At 37.7% G+C, this 19,945-nt stretch overlaps 10 protein-coding genes across 10 annotated transcripts; 4 read left to right on the top strand and 6 right to left on the bottom strand.

Annotated features, from left to right (window-relative positions):
- Positions 1-263: 263 nt before the first annotated feature.
- Positions 264-1,087, top strand: I206_107166 (uncharacterized protein; the record flags this gene model as incomplete). The annotated part of the gene is made up of 3 exons (XM_019157010.1): positions 264-428; positions 512-678; positions 769-1,087. The coding sequence occupies 3 exons, from the start codon at positions 264-266 to the stop codon at positions 1,085-1,087; spliced, it is 651 nt and encodes a 216-aa protein (XP_019009728.1).
- Positions 1,088-1,493: 406 nt separating this feature from the next.
- On the bottom strand, positions 1,494-2,835 carry I206_107167 (uncharacterized protein; the record flags this gene model as incomplete). Its single annotated transcript, XM_019157009.1, has 6 exons — positions 1,494-1,612; positions 1,692-1,751; positions 1,822-1,871; positions 1,939-2,234; positions 2,319-2,353; positions 2,439-2,835. 6 exons carry the CDS (start codon positions 2,833-2,835, stop codon positions 1,494-1,496), a joined length of 957 nt encoding a protein of 318 aa, XP_019009727.1.
- Positions 2,836-3,748: 913 nt separating this feature from the next.
- Positions 3,749-4,620, bottom strand: I206_107168 (uncharacterized protein; the record flags this gene model as incomplete). The annotated part of the gene is made up of 5 exons (XM_019157008.1): positions 3,749-4,053; positions 4,098-4,113; positions 4,179-4,247; positions 4,308-4,334; positions 4,396-4,620. 5 exons carry the CDS (start codon positions 4,618-4,620, stop codon positions 3,749-3,751), a joined length of 642 nt encoding a protein of 213 aa, XP_019009726.1.
- A 487-nt stretch (positions 4,621-5,107) lies between these two features.
- I206_107169 (uncharacterized protein) lies at positions 5,108-5,915 on the top strand (the record flags this gene model as incomplete). Its single annotated transcript, XM_070203460.1, has 4 exons — positions 5,108-5,161; positions 5,306-5,531; positions 5,612-5,629; positions 5,695-5,915. The coding sequence occupies 4 exons, from the start codon at positions 5,108-5,110 to the stop codon at positions 5,913-5,915; spliced, it is 519 nt and encodes a 172-aa protein (XP_070059561.1).
- A 150-nt stretch (positions 5,916-6,065) lies between these two features.
- I206_107170 (uncharacterized protein) lies at positions 6,066-7,838 on the bottom strand (the record flags this gene model as incomplete). The annotated part of the gene is made up of 6 exons (XM_019157006.1): positions 6,066-6,455; positions 6,754-6,864; positions 6,922-7,039; positions 7,103-7,277; positions 7,368-7,596; positions 7,665-7,838. 6 exons carry the CDS (start codon positions 7,836-7,838, stop codon positions 6,066-6,068), a joined length of 1,197 nt encoding a protein of 398 aa, XP_019009724.1.
- Positions 7,839-8,199: 361 nt separating this feature from the next.
- On the top strand, positions 8,200-10,522 carry I206_107171 (uncharacterized protein; the record flags this gene model as incomplete). Its single annotated transcript, XM_070203461.1, has 9 exons — positions 8,200-8,312; positions 8,469-8,642; positions 8,701-8,858; positions 8,929-9,020; positions 9,097-9,364; positions 9,440-9,514; positions 9,584-9,849; positions 9,946-10,292; positions 10,396-10,522. 9 exons carry the CDS (start codon positions 8,200-8,202, stop codon positions 10,520-10,522), a joined length of 1,620 nt encoding a protein of 539 aa, XP_070059562.1.
- A 333-nt stretch (positions 10,523-10,855) lies between these two features.
- Positions 10,856-12,045, bottom strand: I206_107172 (uncharacterized protein; the record flags this gene model as incomplete). Its single annotated transcript, XM_019157004.1, has 4 exons — positions 10,856-10,894; positions 11,096-11,248; positions 11,512-11,620; positions 11,960-12,045. 4 exons carry the CDS (start codon positions 12,043-12,045, stop codon positions 10,856-10,858), a joined length of 387 nt encoding a protein of 128 aa, XP_019009722.1.
- Positions 12,046-12,512: 467 nt separating this feature from the next.
- I206_107173 (uncharacterized protein) lies at positions 12,513-16,504 on the bottom strand (the record flags this gene model as incomplete). Its single annotated transcript, XM_070203462.1, has 9 exons — positions 12,513-12,722; positions 12,807-13,145; positions 13,204-13,293; positions 13,358-13,416; positions 13,475-13,542; positions 13,633-14,137; positions 14,208-15,606; positions 15,681-15,871; positions 15,937-16,504. The coding sequence occupies 9 exons, from the start codon at positions 16,502-16,504 to the stop codon at positions 12,513-12,515; spliced, it is 3,429 nt and encodes a 1,142-aa protein (XP_070059563.1).
- A 633-nt stretch (positions 16,505-17,137) lies between these two features.
- I206_107174 (uncharacterized protein) lies at positions 17,138-18,760 on the top strand (the record flags this gene model as incomplete). The annotated part of the gene is made up of 6 exons (XM_070203463.1): positions 17,138-17,275; positions 17,339-17,401; positions 17,476-18,068; positions 18,158-18,380; positions 18,442-18,540; positions 18,602-18,760. 6 exons carry the CDS (start codon positions 17,138-17,140, stop codon positions 18,758-18,760), a joined length of 1,275 nt encoding a protein of 424 aa, XP_070059564.1.
- A 166-nt stretch (positions 18,761-18,926) lies between these two features.
- On the bottom strand, positions 18,927-19,577 carry I206_107175 (uncharacterized protein; the record flags this gene model as incomplete). Its single annotated transcript, XM_019157001.1, has 4 exons — positions 18,927-19,031; positions 19,145-19,244; positions 19,402-19,489; positions 19,547-19,577. The coding sequence occupies 4 exons, from the start codon at positions 19,575-19,577 to the stop codon at positions 18,927-18,929; spliced, it is 324 nt and encodes a 107-aa protein (XP_019009719.1).
- Positions 19,578-19,945: the final 368 nt, after the last annotated feature.

Consider the following 19,945-nt stretch of genomic DNA (forward strand, 5'->3'; position numbering starts at 1 on the left):
GTGGAGGTTAGGTTACCTATTATCTATCTGACTGACCACAAATGCATTATCCCGGATAACGCCGACTTCCTATGGTGAGATATTTTGATTCCGTTATGCGTAACATTGATCCTTCGAAGGTTGTTGACTTTAGACACAAGTTGAATGACATTTTGAAAGATGTTAAATAGTATCCATAACAAAAATACTTTGTACAAACAAACAATATTCAAAGATCCAGCAGATAGAGTGAAAGAGACCTGAGAAAGAAAATTGTATTGACAATGTCTTCATCAACATATATAGATTCTTTACCATATTACGATAAACAATTAGATGATCCATCTTTAAAAGCAGCTGCACAATCATTAATAGAAGCTGAATTAAGAAATACACCTCAAATAAATGATAATGATGAAAGAATACCGAAATCTATTGATGTTTTTCCTGTGAGTAACTATTTTAAAAGCAAATTGCTTACTTTAATTCGAAACTATACTAACAATCTCTTTTCTTTCCATTTCATTTTTAGAAATCATCTGAATTATCTTCTTTATTAAATGAATATCCTAAAAAAACAATAAAATCAATAGATCCAACAAAATATCAACCTCCTTCTATATCTTCTGAATCTACTTTAGAAGAATTAAAAGAAGCTGAAAAATTAAGTAAAATTTCAGAAGGTCATATGACATTAAGGTGAGTTTCAAAATTTAATTAAATGATAATTTCCAAAAAACTGAATTGACTGGACTGACGAAATTGGGGTTTATGTTATGATTTAAAAAGATTGGAAAATACAAATTTATTATCAAATTATTCACCAAATGCATGGTTAATTAGAAATTTTCAACTTTCTTCACAAGTAAAAGAATTAGAAGAATCTTTAAATCAAATAAAAGAAGAAATTATAAATATTAATAGAAATAGAAGAATTTATCAAGAAGATAAAGGTAAATTACTTAATAAGTATGAAAATAAATGGCAAGATTTAATAAGTAGTAATGTACAATTAGAAATGGCTTGTAAAGCTATGAATATTGAAGTTGAAAGTTTAAAAAGAAGAGAAGAAATTTTACAAAAACAAGTAAATGAATTAGAAGTTTAGTAACTCAATCGAAGAAATTATGTTACACGGAAGTGTAATACGTATTATTACCATAAATTATAGGCTGAATTCTGTATTATAGTAATTTCAGAGCAGTTGATCATGAATAATGTTGTATTTCGCCCTCTCTATTGATTGAGTTAATCTGCTCACTACAAACCAAAAGACTGACCGTTGCTTGCTAGGCGAACTCAACATCTGATGTCTGGACTGTTTAAGGCATAAATTTCATATTCGCATTGACGTAATCTAAGTACTATCCCATCTATAAACATATGGCATCTGACGGTAACGAACGTATAATGATCTGCAAGACCGTATATCAAATTAAAGTGTAGATCTAAAGAACGAGATTGTCCATTTGATGAGAAAAAAGAGATGGATCCGAATGATAAGATTAGTGCGACTAAACTCCTTGCGCTACGAACCAGTGTCTAGGCGAATCATTCTCGTTGACGCAAGTAGTATTGGTAAAATAATCAATATCGGGCTTGTCGGTGAGTTTATATCCTCTTCGGCAGGATTCTGAAAATTTACTCAGATTCAGCTTTCGAAAAGATGGAATGGCTGAGAAAGACGAGATCGGGACAGATTGCCTACTGACCAATTAGGCATCTGCCTTGATGGCAAGTGACTTCCGATACTCCAGGTACAGATCCGCAATCTATCATCGAGGCAGATTTAGTTGAGCTGTTGAGAGTAACCTTTGACGTCTCTTTGGAACCAGTACTCACCAACACCGTCGCCGGGACATCCACCACAACTCCAAAGCAAGGAGCTTACACTATCAAAAGAGTCCTGTCAACTTCCCAGAAAAAAGCACTTAGGTCATTAGAAACGAAATGACTTACTCAACGCATTTCCAATTTCCATTAGATTCGCAAGCCTTCTCTTGATCCTTACATCCCATAAAATCTTCGACACCTCTGGAATCGGTTTTTCTCATTTGCATAGCTTCGTGTAAAGACGGTGATCTTTTCTTGTATCCACCTCCATATCCACCACCACCGCCACCGCCACCATTGCCTGGAGGAGTAGGTGATCCGGTTGGTCCGCAAGGTTTACAATCAAGTCCGTGGTGACCGTATCCACCTTTCTTTCCACTTCTTTTATCGTGTGTTGACGGAGTCCATGGGCACCAGTTTTTCTAACGATCATCTCGTCAGCGCGGATCCGTTGTGAGGGAAGAAATCCTATGGCACTGATACGATTTTGAGAGTGTATGACTTACAATGCATTCGCACTTTCTAGTATGTGCGTTGTAAGCTACGAACAAGATCATGATCAGCTCAATGATTAACATGATGGAGAACGAAATAACTTATTGTGAAAATATTTTCATTCGACTCACTTTGGTGATTACCTTTACAAACACATTTCGGATGTTCATGATCTTTTCCTTTCCTTTTCCAGTCTCCTATACCCCATCCATCATCTAATTCAGTATTAGGATAATCAGGACAAATACATTCTTCAAGGTGATGTTCACCACCTTTCTTCGACTGAGTATCAACTTGAGCGATTGTAGTTTCTTCAGCTCGTTTATAGTACCAATTATTTTTAGGTTCTTCGTATTCCGAATAACATTTACATGTATGGGGATCTCGAGTTTCATAATTGTAACATTTTGGGTAATTATCGTACCCTCTTACCTCGAGTGGATCAGTAGGTGTAGGATTAGGTTTGGAAAGGATGAAAATGGGTAAGGTGACTAGGAATGGAAGGATGAAAGTGGCGAAATATACCATCGTTGAAGTTGAATGATATCGGATTCCTTAGTGATCAAGACTTTAAAGTGTAGCTGACGAAATAAGGAGTGAAAGAATACAAGAATCAGACGAGCCTACCTACTGGGAAAAAGGAGAACGAACGAAAGAATGAACGGTGTGACAAGGATTGATGGGGAATTGCTAGAAAGAAGCGAGGGCATTTAAAAAGAAGAGAAGGGGATTTAGGGAATAAAGCATGTTGAGTATATTGAATTTCATCCAAATGGATCAGCCCTTGATTCGCAATCATGATGGTAATGATAACATAAAGTGCATACACGGTGAACCGTGCCATGCGGTGCTCATATCCAAATTAGACGATAGTTCACCATCAATGACGGAAAGAGTGAAACATTGATCGTCACTACCATTTCTTACTTTGTTTATAGACTAGTGGAGCCTAGAGTGTGACTTTGATCAATATATCCAACAATGATTCTTATGGGTCCTTTGTGATTGATCAAAAGCACAGACCTTGATAAGCGAGAGGAGTGATCGGGTTTGAGCAGTTCGGGTTCACTTTCTGGCAATCGTGAGAATATAAAGGAAGGGATGACGAGTTTTTCTCTCATACTCGACCAGCACAGTCAATACGCATAGTCTTGATGTTATAATATGTCAGCATCACCAATCATTCTTAAGCGAAAAACTAGGAAGACTTCGTAAACGAAAAAGTGAGCATTATAAGGATGTATGGTGGTCAAAGCGGAGCAATGCCCAACGCTTCTCAAATCGTACAACAGATCACCGTTCATCAAAGATATAATGCACTTCGCGAGAACGCAGATGCATGTCATGAACGAGCATCAGATTACAACGTCAATATTGCACATAATAAGAGTTATAAAATATACAATCTGTCTGATATCCATTTGGCCAAGCAGAAAAGAACCTAATTATCCTCTGCATTCCAGTCTGTCAATCCGTAAACTTGACAAATGGCATATCCACCGAATCCAAATCTCTCTTCTAAATCTTTGAATTCTTCTGTTTTCTTTTCATCTTGCATTTCCAGGAGGACCCTTGTCGCATATACGAACAATGTTGTCAAATTCTTCTCAGTAGCTCCCTGTCCGAGCCTTACCGCATGCATGACGAAATCCTCGTCGTCAAATGGGTACGGAACAGGGTTAATTGAGGGTAGCTGACCAGTTATTTCCAGCCGGAAAAGAATTCCCAATGTAAGATCTAATTCATCTACAAATAATGTTTAGAAAGATTCAGCATTAGAATAGACCTACAGAGAAAAGCATCGCACTGTCAATGCAACGTATAGTCAGCTTTTAGTATTCCCACTCTGGTTGACATCAGAATAAACCTACCGCTTCCAACTTGTTCAAAAGTTGTTGTTTTCTCCTTTGAGTGGCTTTGTCTAATCCGTCAGGTATAATCTTGCTCAGAATGGACCAGCGGCGCCATATGTTCACTGCTATAGTCCAAGCAATTCATACTTCTTCTCGAGTAACAGTATTGGATTCCTGTTTGGTAAGACTTCATATCAGGACTATTGATTCAGGTAAAATGCAACAATTGACTAACTTTGCTAGGATATGATGCAGGACAGCTAAATTCAACAAAGTATAATGGATGTTGACCCAAAGAAGCGAGATACGTTGACCAGCCGATCAGAGGCTCTCGATAGGAGAATTGGGGTCTCGAGGTGACATGATCGCCCAAGTGGGGCGGCTGAGCAGTTCGGAGAACGAATGGAGCTCCTTCAAAGACAGGATCACCAGGAAGATGTTTGGCTATACTGGAGTTCATGTTGTTCGTGCCGCTCAAAATATGTGCCATATAACTAGTCGGCATAGGTTCGTAAATGCAATACAATTCTACCTACAAGAGGGGTAAGTTGTGAATAAGGTTGTGCCTGACACATTCCAGACAACTGATGATGAAAATGGTATCGTCGTACGTACATCCCCCACTATCTATGAAATGAATTGAAAAATCGAATGCACGATAAAAGTGACTGCATGAGATTTTCTTCACTATTATGTCATCTAGCCAAAGGTATTGAGACGAAATTAAATGGTAGATGAAAAACAACAAGTTCCGAATTTCTCATCGCCACGATTATACTGTATTTGTTGTTTCTACTAACATTTTATGATTGACCTCCACATTCGCGTTTCATACCCATCCTCAATTTGATTTCGGAAGGGTGTTTCCTTTACTATATTTGTGTATCAAAACATCTCAGGTCAGTTTTCAGAAGAAAACGTTTGAAGAGAAGGACCAATTATCGAAAATGTCCAGATTCGCTGGTAGAGGTTTCGATGGATTATGGTTCTGGTTCTGCGCAGTGAGTATTATTTACATCTGGATTTTTCAAATTATCGAGCTAATCGATGTAATTATGATGCTTATCTACAGCTGCATATAGTAAGTAAGCTAAATCTTGTTCGGGACTACTATCGATCTTAAAATTGATAAAGGTTTATAATAGCCTATAACGATTCTTTTGGACTTACAAACGATTTATCCTAAACATTGGTTAGCTGATACTTACTTATCAGCATTATTTGAATGGTCAATTACATTAGCTAGAGATCCAATATTAGGAGGTGCAATATCTAAAACAAGAGAATTCGCTTGGTTACAATACTTCTTTTTCCTTGAAGGTGGATTTCAATTACCTTGTTTTATAATTGGTGCTATATGTCTATGGAGGAGTGAGTTAAAACATATTTCCGCATATCATTCCTGATTGATAAATCATTATTCCGAAAACTAATATGATTTTGTCGAGTAGACGATAAGAGAGTTTACCGTAAGTTTTCTTTTAATCTTTGATGAGTTTCAAAAGGTCATTTGCTCATATGCGTAATTCAATAGCTCTTCTACTTGCTTACGGCGCATCAACAGCTACAACTCTCATTCCATGTCTCGGAGCAATATTTACAGCTAATCCGAAACCCCCTCTCACGACGAAAGAAATGATTACACTCTTAAGCGAATATGTACCTTTCTTACTCATTCCACTCGGGATGGCGGTAGATATGGGAATTAAATTGACTAAGATTGTCAGTATGGCTCAAGATAGAAAGAGGGTGTAAATAGGGCAAATAGCGAAGATCATCTCTGAACAGCAGCTATATGAATAGAAGGAGACAAGTCATTTGGTATACATAAATGCAGGGTATATCAGATGTCTACGTATATACATACAAATAGGAATGAAAAATACAAATAAGCAATGCAAATGGTCAATCTGTCTTCGACCTACCCTTAGCATGCATGACGTAGAAAAACAATACGATACCGCCTATCCCAGTCAAAGTCCTGATCAATCGTTTTGTATCTAATTGACTGCTTTCAAGAGGTTTCTTCCAAGCTAATCGTAAGCTTTCCAAGCTTTCTTTTTGTTCTAAAAATTTTTTGTTCAACAGTTTGGGTTCAAGTGGTGATTTGATACTTTTCTCCCAGTCATTCGCTGCTTGACTGAATAGTGAAAGTTCAGAATCCTTTTCTGACGGTTCAACTTTAGCTACAGCTCCGAAGAAATCCGTGACCAATATATCTTCTGGTGATACTGATGATAGGGCTGTTGAGATACCTGGATGAGATTGGATTTTGACCGGGTCGTATATTGCAAACTGTATCAACCTATTTTCAGCTATCATGCCTGACGGTTGTGTACCAAGGAGTACGCGGAAAAGAAGCTAAGGCGGAACATAAGGAAGAGCGGGGCAAGGAAGGGGGAAGATTCGGACTGTCCAAGGACAGAGATGAATTGGGAACAAGGACGTAACGGACGCTCAGGGCCAGATTGAGACATCTCAGGCGGTATAAGGGGAAAAGAAACCGAGGTTTGGATAACTCTAGACAAAATCAGGGGAAGAATGGGTAGATAAGGGAAATTCTGACATCGAGTCTCAGAATTATTCAACTCACAAATTCCTTTAAAGTAGCTTGCGAGGCCTTTCCCAGGGTTTCCAAATATTGCAATATATAATGCGTGAATGAATCGATGACAGCTACTCCAATATCCAAATCATTGTGGTGCTACGTGATCACTCTATTAGTCAAATATACGCTCCTAATGAGATGATTTCTTCTCACCGAGTAACTATTCTCTCCAAGGGATGAGGATCCAGTTGAGATGATCTCGGGTGAATAGAATTTAGAATACATTGTATTTGCTTGACATGTATCAATGGTGAATAACAATTTGTTATACCTTGCCAACAGACATATTTAGCTTATTGAACGTTATTACTAGGTTTAAGTATTTTAAACTCACCTTCTCTTTTCCCACATTTGTTCAACGGCATCAGCTACATCATAAGCTGAGACTTCCTCGTTATCCTGGAATTTCAGGAATTCATTTCCTCCATGTCCTGTCATATAGATGAAAACGTTTGAGGAAGCGTCAGAAAGTAATCTTTTAGATCTAGGTACTGAAGAATCGTGTCGACCTAAAATAACAATTTGAGTAAGTATAACATTTCAATTTGATTGCTAGCTTTACGATACAGTGATCGCACAAGAAACAGAAAATGACTTACCAGTCAATAATCTCAAAAAACTCTCAACAGTAACTTCATAACCCCTATAATCGACTTCTATACCTTCACCATATAAATCCATTTGTCTACCTGCGTTGGCATAAACTGTAGCTGGAAAAGCATTTCTAGGATTACAAGCTACATCATCAGATAACATTAAAATAATATTTGAATCTGGTAAACCAAGTCTTTTGAGTGTTCGATACATTGCCAATGTATTTGCCATATGCTAAAACTCAACACTTAGCTTTCTCCAATTTTCAACAAAGGGAAATAATATTGATTAGAAAAGCTTACACGATAATTGAACCAATATCTTGAAGAGCATACTAATACTGCCCAATTATTAGTATGACTAGTCGTAGTGTTCGAGAACAAATCCGTTACTTGAGAATCTAGTTGTTTATTTGCTATACATAGAGGTATAGCAAGCAGAATAGCCGAAATGACGTAGAAATAGCGGAAGATCATGATTGCAAGTCAATGTTACTGTCAAGCAATGGATCCTGCTTGTACGGTCCAGCAGCAAAACTTGCTGATGCAGAATTTTGCCCTCCAAATTGAGTTCTATGTTTGGAACAGCGTGCCAAGTGGGTTTTTTGATGTGTAAATGGAATTTTCAGTGATAGTCATAACAACTTAAAGTAACAATAAATCTCGAACTCAAAACTCATTCGCGCTTTTATTCCACTTTTACCGTAACATTCGTTTCTTTCGTTCTCATTATCTTATCGATTTACTTTACAATTATAAACATCTTGCAAATACAAAGTACACGTAAACAACTGAATCTCAGCAACCAATAGAGACAGAATACAATCAAAAAAGCAAAATGTCAGATCTTGAGAACGAATTATTGGGATTAGTAGAGGATGATCCCGCTCGAAGACCATCTAAGAAGAGACATAATTCTGGGGGAGGTAAACAGAAAAAATCAAAAGCTTTGTAAGTTATGACTAGCTTCGATTGATCTGACTACACGTATATCTATAAACAAAATGCCATGCGCAAGCACACATATAATCCATGTGCTCTTTGTTATTATTCTAAAGTAGTAAAAGCGGAATATGAAGCTAAAATCTGTTTTTCCAACTCTTACAGCGAAGAATCCGAATCTGAAGGAGAAGCAGATATGGATATAGATTCAGAGTCAGATGAAGAAGATGCAGTAACCAATTTTGCATCTTCCTCTAATGTCAATAGGAAACCTAGAGGAATGACTACAAACCCATACCCATTAGAAGGGAAGTATATTGATGAAGCTGATAGAGAGAGGTAAGCTCACAGTATCTTGACTCAATACACAGCAACTGAATATTACTATATCTTACAGGTTAGAGAACATGAATGAAATTGAGAGAGAGGACATTCTAGCTGGACGTCTTGAGGAAATGCAAAAGCTCAAGGATTCTCAGGCTCTTGATGCTATGTTCAAGACTATTGGTGGGGATGATGAGGACGATGATGATGACGGACCGTCGAGGAAGAAGAGTGCGTTAATCTGCATACCGTAGTCCAGATCTGACTGACCCGAAAGGCTGATAATGCTTGTTGAATAAAGGAAAACATACCAGCGTATCAAAAGAGGCTTCTAGGGCTATGGCGGATTTAAAGAATAAACGAAAAGCCAAAGATGAAAGAGCTCAACGACGTGTAAGCAGCTACTCCTCATTTATCAATATTGTATGAGCTATTACTTGTGCTTAAATTTTGAATTTGTGAATTTCAGGCGGCAAGACAAAGTCAAAGACGACCCAGATCCGCATCTCCAGGTTCAGAAAACTCGACGGAAGATGGTGAAATATCACATTCTCAATCTTACACTCAAAGGTATTCTCCACCTCGTTCGCCAGACAAAAATCTCTCACCAAACAAAGAGGCTAAAGAAGATATAGATGGAACTCCTGCCACTAGGCTTGAGGTCAATTCTGCTAGGTTGAGTCGGTATGAATTGGTTGATATGATGTATAAAGATGGATTCGAGGACGTGGTCGCTGGTAAGTCAGCGTTTTACGTCCCGCGATATGATTCTAGTGGGAAGAAGCCAATGTTGATATCTCTTTGACGATCAGGAGCATATGTAAGATTGATGGCTTCTGAGCCTGATGAGCAAGGGAGACCAAAATACAGAGTCCACCGGATAAAAGGCAAGTTCCATCCTGCTTTTTTCGTTCTAGGTCGGGATGGAGAATGTGACTGATACTATGACCGAGTAGAAGTCGACACGTCAGAAAAATTCGGTGCTTACAATATAGAATACAAAGGACGTAATATACGAGATGCGAGAGGATTATTATGTTCTTATGGGAAATTAACGAGATTATTCAGAATTGCCGATGTGTCAAATGGTGATTTTGAAGAAAAAGAATTTTCGAGATTTTCGATGACTAGCAAAGCGGATGGAGTGAAATTACCAAAAAGGAGCGAGTTGAAACAAAAACATGAGGATATAAAGACTTTGAGAGATAGACCTATGACTGATGTAAGTCAATTTTGTTTCAAGTCAAGATATGTCTATGAATTCAAATCCATCCAATCATAGATCAGATTTTGCTAAATATTGAAAATATTTGTATAGACCGAAGTTAATCGTCAAATCAACACTAGAAAAGCACATGATCCATCAGCTAATAGATCAGCTTTATTAAAAATATCACAATTATTATCAACAAGAGATTTAGCATTACGTCGTAATGATGTACAAACTGTTGAATCAATAAATTCTGAAATAATTAAATTAGGTGGTGATCCAACTACAGGTCAATTAATAACTCAAGGTTCTAATGAAAGTTCAGATGATTATGATTTAAGAATTCAAAAAATAAATGAAAATAATAAAAGAAAAACAAAAGAAATTATGAGTAAAGCTCATCAAGCTGCTTTAGCTAGAAAAAAAGCTGAAGAAGCAATGATTAAAGCTAAATCGTATGTTCTCATTTTACTCCTTTTTTCTTTTTTTTCTGTTTTTTTTTTATCCTTTTGGGAATGGAATCTTAGAGACTAACGATAAGCGGAATTTGATAAATAGGGCAAGTCAAGAAAATTCAACATCTATACCGAAACCTGATGTTCCTCCTGTATCTGGTTTGAGGAAAAATGAAACTCCACAACAATATGTAGCTAGAACTATCGACCTTGATCTAGGAGATTTTTAATGTGCGAGAGCAGGGAAAGAGTAAAGTATTAAATCCAGTGGAGAGAAGGGGGTCACTCCCTCCTCGGGCTGTAACGTTAAATCCTTTCACGATGCGACACGACATGCCCTACACATCCCGTATCATAACATGTCTATGCACAAATCTTACTCATTGAGCCTAAATGTGACACAATGATACAGAACGGGACCGTTGCTGCCATTTAAATACTTCCCATTAGGAGTTTTGAAAGTGTAGGTTTTTGCATGTCATGCCATGTATGTATAAGCCCACTGATCCTACCAAGGTGGGACCATCCTCCTCCAGTCGAGACGAATCATGTGATTGGGGAGATTAAGCGAGTTTCTTGAAGATCTTTGGTGCAGCACATTGCTAAGAGATATACAACAATGATCAGCAAGAAAAATAAAGCAGACACAATTCAAATAATGCTGATTGGATCCCGTTCTTATTTTTTGATGCACTAAGATCCTGGTGTACTTATCCATCCACTGATTGCTGTGATCTCCATTACATTTCCCGACAAATCCGACGCGCAGAGGTACAGATGATAATTTTAATAGAGTTACTCACGTCAACACAGTGTAATACGTGGAAAAATTCTTCAACACAATCTTCTCCTGGGAATCCTTTACCAGCTTCTACTTTTTCTTGACAATGTTTGAAATGATGTACGTGCTCAGCACATGTTTTTTGTTCACATTCTTCTCGAATTGCTGGTGCTGGCTGTGTAGGTGTAGGGTAATTCACGATTTACAGGAGTATAAAAGGTTTATGAGCACGAATTGACGATTGTCGATAACATATAAAGAAATCGAAATTGTCGGCGTAAGAAGTAATCGATTATGAAATATTGATAGGTAGATAATCGATGATAATACCGATTGTTAAGATTAGTGACATATATAAATAGCGATTTTGTTATGATCAGCATTTATCCCCTCTAATTCAACTAAAACATCAGACATAGGAAGGAATGTCGGACTCACGTCCTCAGGTTCTTCCTCCTCTTCCTCTTCCTCTTCTTCTTTCTCTTCTGGTTCGTCACTACCCTCTTCAGCAGGTTCCTCGGATTCCTCTGGAGCTTCGGCGTGAGCGCTATATGAAAATGAAAAGTATGGTCAATATGACTTTTTGTCCAACATCGCTTCCTAAATTTTTTCCGCCGATGGACCAAAACCCAATCCTATTATGAACAATCGAACTTGTTCCTCTTTTCCTCCATTAATCAACTTCTCAATATGGTTTGATTAATCTTAGTAATTTCGATTAAAGTAAACTTCCTATTCTCCCATCCTGAATTCCATCAATTTCTCTTCAAAGTATCCATATCGTACATATTTCTACTATACTTCTATTCATATCCCTCATTCATCTTATTGATGTCGATATGATATTCCATTTAATCCAATTCAATAATCAGTCAACATCACTCACGTAGGTACGAAGAAAGAAACGAAATTAGAGAAAAGAGAAGTTGAAGTTGATTCCTCTAATGTTGAGGCTTGATTCTCGATAGCCATTTTGTCGAATTGCTTGCGCGTATGTGTGAACAAGGAAGAGAGAATAAAGTTTTACTTTCTATATATATATATATATCAATGATATTTAAATGGATAAATCGTTAGTAGTTAGTAGTATTCGTATTGCTTTGATTTGACTGGATGAAGTTAAACTATAATTTGATTCCGTTCATCCCATATTACTTTATAACTTGTCACCATGTCGGGAAATTACGGACTTATCATTGGTCAATCTTATTTATATTAAATTCGTTACCCACTTTATCACCTCCGAATACAACCTACGGGGTGGCACTGAAATTGTTTTTTTCAACAAATAACTAACTATATGTTGATTGAGATAGCGACAAAATCATATGAATCATTATGTGTACATGCATAAGCAACTGATTTTATAGGATACAAGTTCAATATTTGAGTAAGTCCGAAGTTGTATTATGCAATGTGAAAGTATTGTTTTATTCGCTTCATCTGAGCTCAGCGATTAAACTCTCTAAATCAGCTACAACATCAGTCATAGTAGGTCTTTCTGCTGGATCTTGATGCCACATTCTTTCCATCAAGTTAACAGGTTCATCTCCCCAATGTTTTCTTAATCCACTTATGGATGGTCTTCTATGTTTGGCTCCTACAGCGTCGTAAATGTAATGTTCGTTATGTCCTTCCCAAGGGTATTTCTGTAAAAATATCGATGCGGGATCATCCACGGTCAGGGATTGTTTATATCGATATGATCTCAAGTAGAAACAAGTCCAACATACCTTGTCACCAGTCCAACCTGACATCATCTCCCAATAAACCATTCCAGCACTGAATACATCGACTTTATAATCGTATCTAGGATGAGGATGCCATAGTTCAGGAGCTTGCCAATTCACTGTACCGACTAAAGAACGTATCATGGATCTTGTAGAATTTTTTACTCTTGCTAATCCGAAATCTCCTACTTTCGCTTGACCAGCTCGATTAATCAAAATATTGGAGGATTTGCAATCACGGTGAATAATTGATGGTTTTCTTGTATGTAAGTATTCCAAACCACGAGCTATATCTAGCATTAGGTTCAATACTCTTCGAAGCGAAGGACAATTCACGTTCCGCTATCGATACGGGTCAATAGTGTCGACTTTGATCGCAATTAAAATCAGAATCACTCACAATATAATCGAAGAGGTCACCATTTTCACATAATTCACTGACCAGCATACACGGTACATGAGTCGAATCTTCGGGTATACAGATACCGCGCTGAATCACCGATTGTCAGCTTTTTCCTATGAAGCCTTCACTGAAATGCATTGTGTCAGCTTACAAATCGAACGATATTAGGATGACTAAATTCTGCTAGTAACTTGAGTTCACGTATATCCACTAGAATATCGGAATAAGTCAACAAAAATTCAAATACTATCACACGTGCTCCACTTACTCTCAGAGAGATGGCCTCTAAACTCAGAGATGGCGACCTTTCTACCTCGAAGCTTGCCAACGAATACACTACGGATAATCGAGAACGCGCAAATTAGTACATTGTTTGACCGCGGATCTTGATTGCGACAACGATCATCAAGTGAAATCTCGACTTACTCTTTGAAACCCCCGCTACCGATTTTCTCCATTTTGATAAGCTGAGAAGGCTTGATTATACTATCCTCCAAACCCAACTCTTGCAAATCCAGATTTAATTCAGCTTCAGACTGAGCAGGTCTGTTGGATTCGTCCGATATAGGTGGTGTCGCAGGATCCGAAGCGTGTATGTGATCCCTCAACAAGACTGGTGTGGTTTTACCTGGGACGTGGACATTGGAACCTATCGCATGTATAATTTTCCTGGATTTGGATTTTGACTTCGATTTCTTGTTGGAAGGTCTGCTGGAAGATGAAGTCGGTTTCGCTGTACCCTGTGATGAGGTGGAATCCGATTGCGGCGCATCTTGGCCTCCGCTTTGTTCATCTCTCCACTCTAACAATGCTTTAGCTAATTGCGGTTTGGTACCTCCCACTTCTATTCCCCGAGACTCGCACATTTGTACGAGTTCATCTCTCAGAAGTCGCGTAAGAGAAGCTATAGTCGCGTCTGTAAGGTCGACGTCTATACACAAACGCAATTGAATCAGCCAAGCTATCCGAATACGTTGCAGATCTGAGAAATGTAGACACACCAACTTCAAAAGACTCATCTTCAGTCTCTTCGTCGTCCTCTTCATCTTCGTCATCGTCTACTTCCATATCGGGATCGTCCCTCGCTTCTTGTCTCAAACGCTTCTTTCGACTTTGCATCACACCAAACGCTCTGCCAGATCGCGTTGTATGCGTTTGAGCGGGAGTAGCAGGTACGTCATCTTCGGGCTGAGGGGATGGAGAGTCAGGAGTAGCTGTAAGATCCGATTCTGGGGGTTCCGCCGTCTCGTCCCCGTCAGAAACGATCACGACGGGTGAATGTCGAGATGACCGACGGGTGAGTCGGCGAGGAGGAGTGGATGGAACAGATTGATGAGCGCGTATTTGGGATCGGTCCTTTTCATTTCCTCCATCTTCAATTTCTTCTGGAGAAAGTACTGTGTCTCCATCAACATCCATGTCCATTTCAATCTCCGTGTCACTTTCTCCACCTTTTAGAGCTTCAATAGCTTTTCTCTTAGCTCCTCTAGCAGGTAAAGATTTTCGATTGTTCTTTGAGGTTGAAATCATGGTAATATCAGAATCAATTAATTTATCACGACTTCGTAATCTTCTTGAAGGTCCAGGTGAATTTTCTTCTTGTTCATCGGTTTCTTGCATTGTCATAGTATCTTCATCTTCGTTCTCTTCATCATCAGCTTCAATTTCACTAGACATTTCTTTAATGTAGCTTGATCTACCTCTAGGTCTAAGTCGATTGACAAGTGGTGTAGGTTCATCATCTTCTGATTCTTCCTCTACTTCTTCTGTCGTATTGGCTTGCTCCTGTGCATGACCATTGACAAGTCTTTTCTTTGTATTTGTAATGGTTTTCGTTTTGAGAGATTGACGTGCTGGGGTAAATCCACGAGGTACAGCTTGTTTCCTTATACGTTGTGAAGTTTGACGTGGTGGAGGTGAATTCCCATCTTGAGATGTATCTGTAGTAGTATAAGCTGAAGAAAGGGTTGATGAACGTCTTGTTCTGCGTTCAATTAAACCCTTGGCAGGACTTTTGACATCGTCACCGAATCTAGCTTTCTTATCGACTTTATCATCACCCATACTTTTGCTTCTTCCCCTAAAACCATTTTTGCCCATTGATTTCCTTCGGTCTTTCGTTCGTCTAGGTGCTGTACGGATCAAAGTGGTTTCTGCCAATCTTACCCTCGATCTTGTACGAGGTATAGCTTTGGGAGTGGTATCCAGATCTCTTATAGGTCTACCTCGAATGGGCCGATCATACGACGATGGAGATGACGTCGGTGATTGCTGCGAAGATGATGCGGAAGAACGAAGCTGTTTGATATCGGTAGAAGAATCGATAGTAGCTTTGCGTCGAGGGGATGAGCGATTGGGTGAAGATGGAAAAGGGGAGATTAATCGGTCAAAAGATTTACGCTGATCATAAAAAGACACAATATATCCTTAGCCCTGATCTACCTACCTCTGGCAGAGATACTGAAAATGCTTACTCCCGATATCAATCCATCCACCAGCTCTTTCTTACCCTTTCCAGCATCATTTTCTTCGTCAACCGAGTTCACCGAGTCTACATCATCTTCTTCGTTCCACATTCCAGCAACTTTCCATAATCTGATCAGTTCTGCTTTCCGTAATCTATGTAAAGCATACGCTGGTGCAGAGTCAATCAAATGCTGATCACCTAGAGAAACATCCCAAACGTCAGCTCTTGAACCTGCAGCAATGGTGGACTTTGGATAGATTTACTCTCAGCTATAAATTCAGGTTCTTGTTCATCTTCATCCATTTCAATCCAACTTCCAGAATCAGCACTTGAGTCGGGATCTCTATGCGATCTTTTACGCTTTCTCGGACTTGTAGAAGACGATTCATATTCTTCATCATCATCATCATTAGGATCATTCCCGAATACATCATTTCCATTAGTATATTCTATTTTGGCTTTTTCTTTCGCTATAGATTTATTATTGAGATTCTTCCTTGATGTCGATTTTCTAGTACCATTAATTTTCTGACTTGTAGATTTATTTATATTTTGTTGACCTATTTCAGGATTTAAAGGTAATGATATTCTTTTTGAACTTTCACCGAGTTTAATAGGTAAATCTTCATCTGAAATTATAACTTCTTGTTTATCTTCTTCACTATCTGAAGTTACGACTGGCCTTGAAATAACAAAAGCTTCTGAACCTAATCTACGTCTTTTTGGTGGATGTTTACCATTATATAATGTATGTTTTGTTATTAATGGGTTAGCTGTTTTTCTAGGTGAAGAAGCGAAATGTTGTGAACGAGCTTTTACTAATCTATGCATCTTGAATCGTATTTCAAATTGGAGGAAGCAGATGACTTGGATATATGACAGTCAAAAGGTGTAGAGAGAATGTATTGAGTGTTTTGTTTTGGCTATTACAGCCTATTCATATAAAGTGAAAATGTCGTGAATTACTGGTTTTCTAATATTAGAGACGTTGTCGCGCGTCAATTGATATCGAATGTTTGATAATATAATAAAAATGCGTTGGTCGTAAGTCGTAATGCAATGAATTCCGGTTGATTAAATGATAAAGAGAGACTGTTTAGGTCTCTCAGCAATCTTACATCTCTCCTCTTCGAATGGATGAGATGAAGACTGAAGAGATTGAGCAATGATACTAAAAGGCTAGACAAGATGTTATATTGAACTGCGAAGATGATCTCGAGATTCCTTACGAGGGGTTGAATACTATTAGTAGATCTTCTAGGTTAACGGAAGCAAATTCACGTGACATGATCAATATATTAGTACTACTTGACGATATGACGTTTGGCCTACCATAATCTTCTTTGCCCTTTGTCGTATACAAGGGGATGAAAACACCAGCAACAAGGCATCAAGTTATATGAAGTACTTATGAGAAGCTGATCAAAAGCTGGATAAGCGATTTCAAACTTGTAAAACACCAACATGCCCGCCAACGCACCAATTCCCGGTAGATTCGAGGAAGATCCACGAGTACATTTTGATAAGACCGCTGGGAAATGGCAATATGAGGATGATGATGGAACGGAATATGAATGGACAGGACAAGCTTGGATACCATTGGTATGTCATATAGTCTCATACATTCAACGCGAGGGCTTAGCTCATAGATGTATGGATGGTTAGATTGACGAGGATTTGTGGAAAGCTCAACAAGCTGCTTATTCCGTTGCCGGTGTAGATGAAAGTGTAAGTAAATCTTGGTAGCTGTTTCGAGATTCCTAAGTACATCTTCGTATGATCTGACTCAGTATTTGATACAGACCCCTGCAAACGCTGTTGTAGCTAGAGACGAAAAACGAAATAAGAAACGTAAAAAGGGCGAGAAAGACTATACTTCAAATACTTTGAATACATCCAATAACATCAATAATAATGGTTCAACATCTTCAACTTCAGGTCAACAGCAACAACAACAACAAACACAAGCTACACCAAAAAGAACAGCTGTATGGGTAACGAATTTACCACCAAATTCAACTGTAGATATTTTAGCATCAGTTTTTCAAAAAGCAGGAGTTTTATTAATTGATGATGAAGGTGAACCACGTATAAAATTATATTATGATGAACAAGGGAAATTTAAAGGAGAAGCTTTAATAATGTATTTTAAAGAAGGTAGTGTTGATTTAGCAATAACTTTATTAGATGATACAGAATTAGAATTAGGTAGTGGATATGGAAATATAAAAGTTAAAATTGCTGAATACACACCAAAAGATAAAGAACATCCTGCACCAAAAGATAAAGATGAAAAAAAGGACAGTTCAGAACATGCTTATGGAAGAGGAGAAAAGAAAAAATTAAGTCATGAAGAAAAACAACGTATGTCAAAAAGAATAAAAACTTTACAAAAGTAAGTTCTTTGAATGGACTCCTTGATCGAAATTTCAATTTCCTTTTTTACAAGTCTGACATTTTTTTTTAATTTTTTTTCGGGAGTAGTAAAGTCGCATGGCATTCTGATGATGATTCTGATGATCCACTCGCACCTGCTGGGGGAGCACCTGCACCTCTATCTAACAGATTTAATAGAGTCGTAGTACTTAAAGGCATGTTCACTTTAGAAGATTTAAATAAAGATCCAGGATTATTGCTTGAATTGAAAGAAGAAGTACGAGAAGAAGCGGAAACATTGGGTACGGTGACTAGTGTGATATTGTATGACGTGAGTCAGCTCGCTCAACGCTTGCGTATCAAGTAGCTGACAAATATGTGTATGAAAATAGAAAGAAGAAGATGGAGTGATGACTGTAAAATTTAAAGATGCAGTCTCTGCTCAAGCTTGTGTATTGAAAATGAATAATAGATACTTTGACGGTCGAGTGGTGAGTCAGCTAGACTCAACCTGTACGTGGAAAATAGCTGAATTTGCAAGCAATCCTTCAGATATATGCAGGTATATATACAGGAAAAGAAAGATTCCGTAAATCTGGAGGAATATCATTTGGAGATGATGAAGAAGCCGATAAAGAAGAAAGGGAAAGGTTAGATAATTTCGCGGCTTGGTTAGTTGATGGAGAAGAAGAGGGCAGTATTAAGCAGTAATATCGTATTTGGAATTTTTCTTTAACACTTCATATCAAGTGTATAAATGGAAACTCATTGAGATATCTTATTCATATTTGATATCTCTCGAACAAGGCAAAATCTGCAGTTAAAGCATAATATGTTGTATACTTGAATGCAGATCAATTTGCATAGCAGACTTAATTTACTTCTTTTCTTCAGATAATATATCTACAACTCTTTGTACTTTACTGTTATTTCCACCAGAAGTAATTGATTTATCTGTTCTAGTACCTATTCTAACATCGGTCTGAAAAAGGTAAATTCATAAGTATTGCTCAATATTTCACTTTTTTCAAGAATGTAGTTTTGTTTTGTTTTCCAAAGACAATTTGAGAATGACCAAAGAATTAAAAGACTTACAGCAATTCTTTGACATCCTAAAGCATGTACAGCTTGATGACATTCACCAATGACTTTACATACATCATCCCATGGTCCTTCAAGATTAGTTCCATATCCACTAAATTAGAAATAATTAACAAAAAAAGAACAAATCAGTATATTGATAATTTCATTAAGAGAGATTAATTCGCTTACTGTAACTAAATTGAGAGTAAAAGTTAGTCAAAATAATGACTTGGATTGAATTGAAGTAAATAGTATAACTCACTTTATACTCTAATCCTGATTTCTCTAATACCCTTTGAACTTCAGCTATTTCAGGTCCAACAGAAGGTTTTGGTAATCCCATTGGAATAAGGCAAACTACGAGTGTACGATTTTGGTTAATGATTTCTAGCTACACTACTTCAACCTACTTACAATCCGCTACAGCATAAAGTGGATTGGCCATTCTGTTTGTGTTTTATATCTTATATTGTTGAATGAAATATACTTGTCATTCGATTGATTTTTGTCATCAGACAATTCACCTCTTAGTTCTTGATGACTTCGGAGCTGAACTGTAGATCCGAATATGATAATGAGTATATATCCGCTTGATAACTACTAGTAAGCCTTTTAGGCTTGTTACGAGTAATCATATCAAGTGGAGGAGCCTATTTTAGGCATGCTTAGTGGCCAAGGAATGACGGAATAACCGGTTGATACGTTACGCGTATTTACTTCCCATTTCAACTTGGATACTTATCGTGTATTCATAATATTCAACATAATTATTCTTGGGACGAAATCAGATAAATCAACGAAGCCCAATATTTC

This window comes from Kwoniella pini, chromosome 10, assembly GCF_000512605.2.
Source record: "Kwoniella pini CBS 10737 chromosome 10, complete sequence".
Classification (NCBI taxonomy): domain Eukaryota; kingdom Fungi; phylum Basidiomycota; class Tremellomycetes; order Tremellales; family Cryptococcaceae; genus Kwoniella; species Kwoniella pini.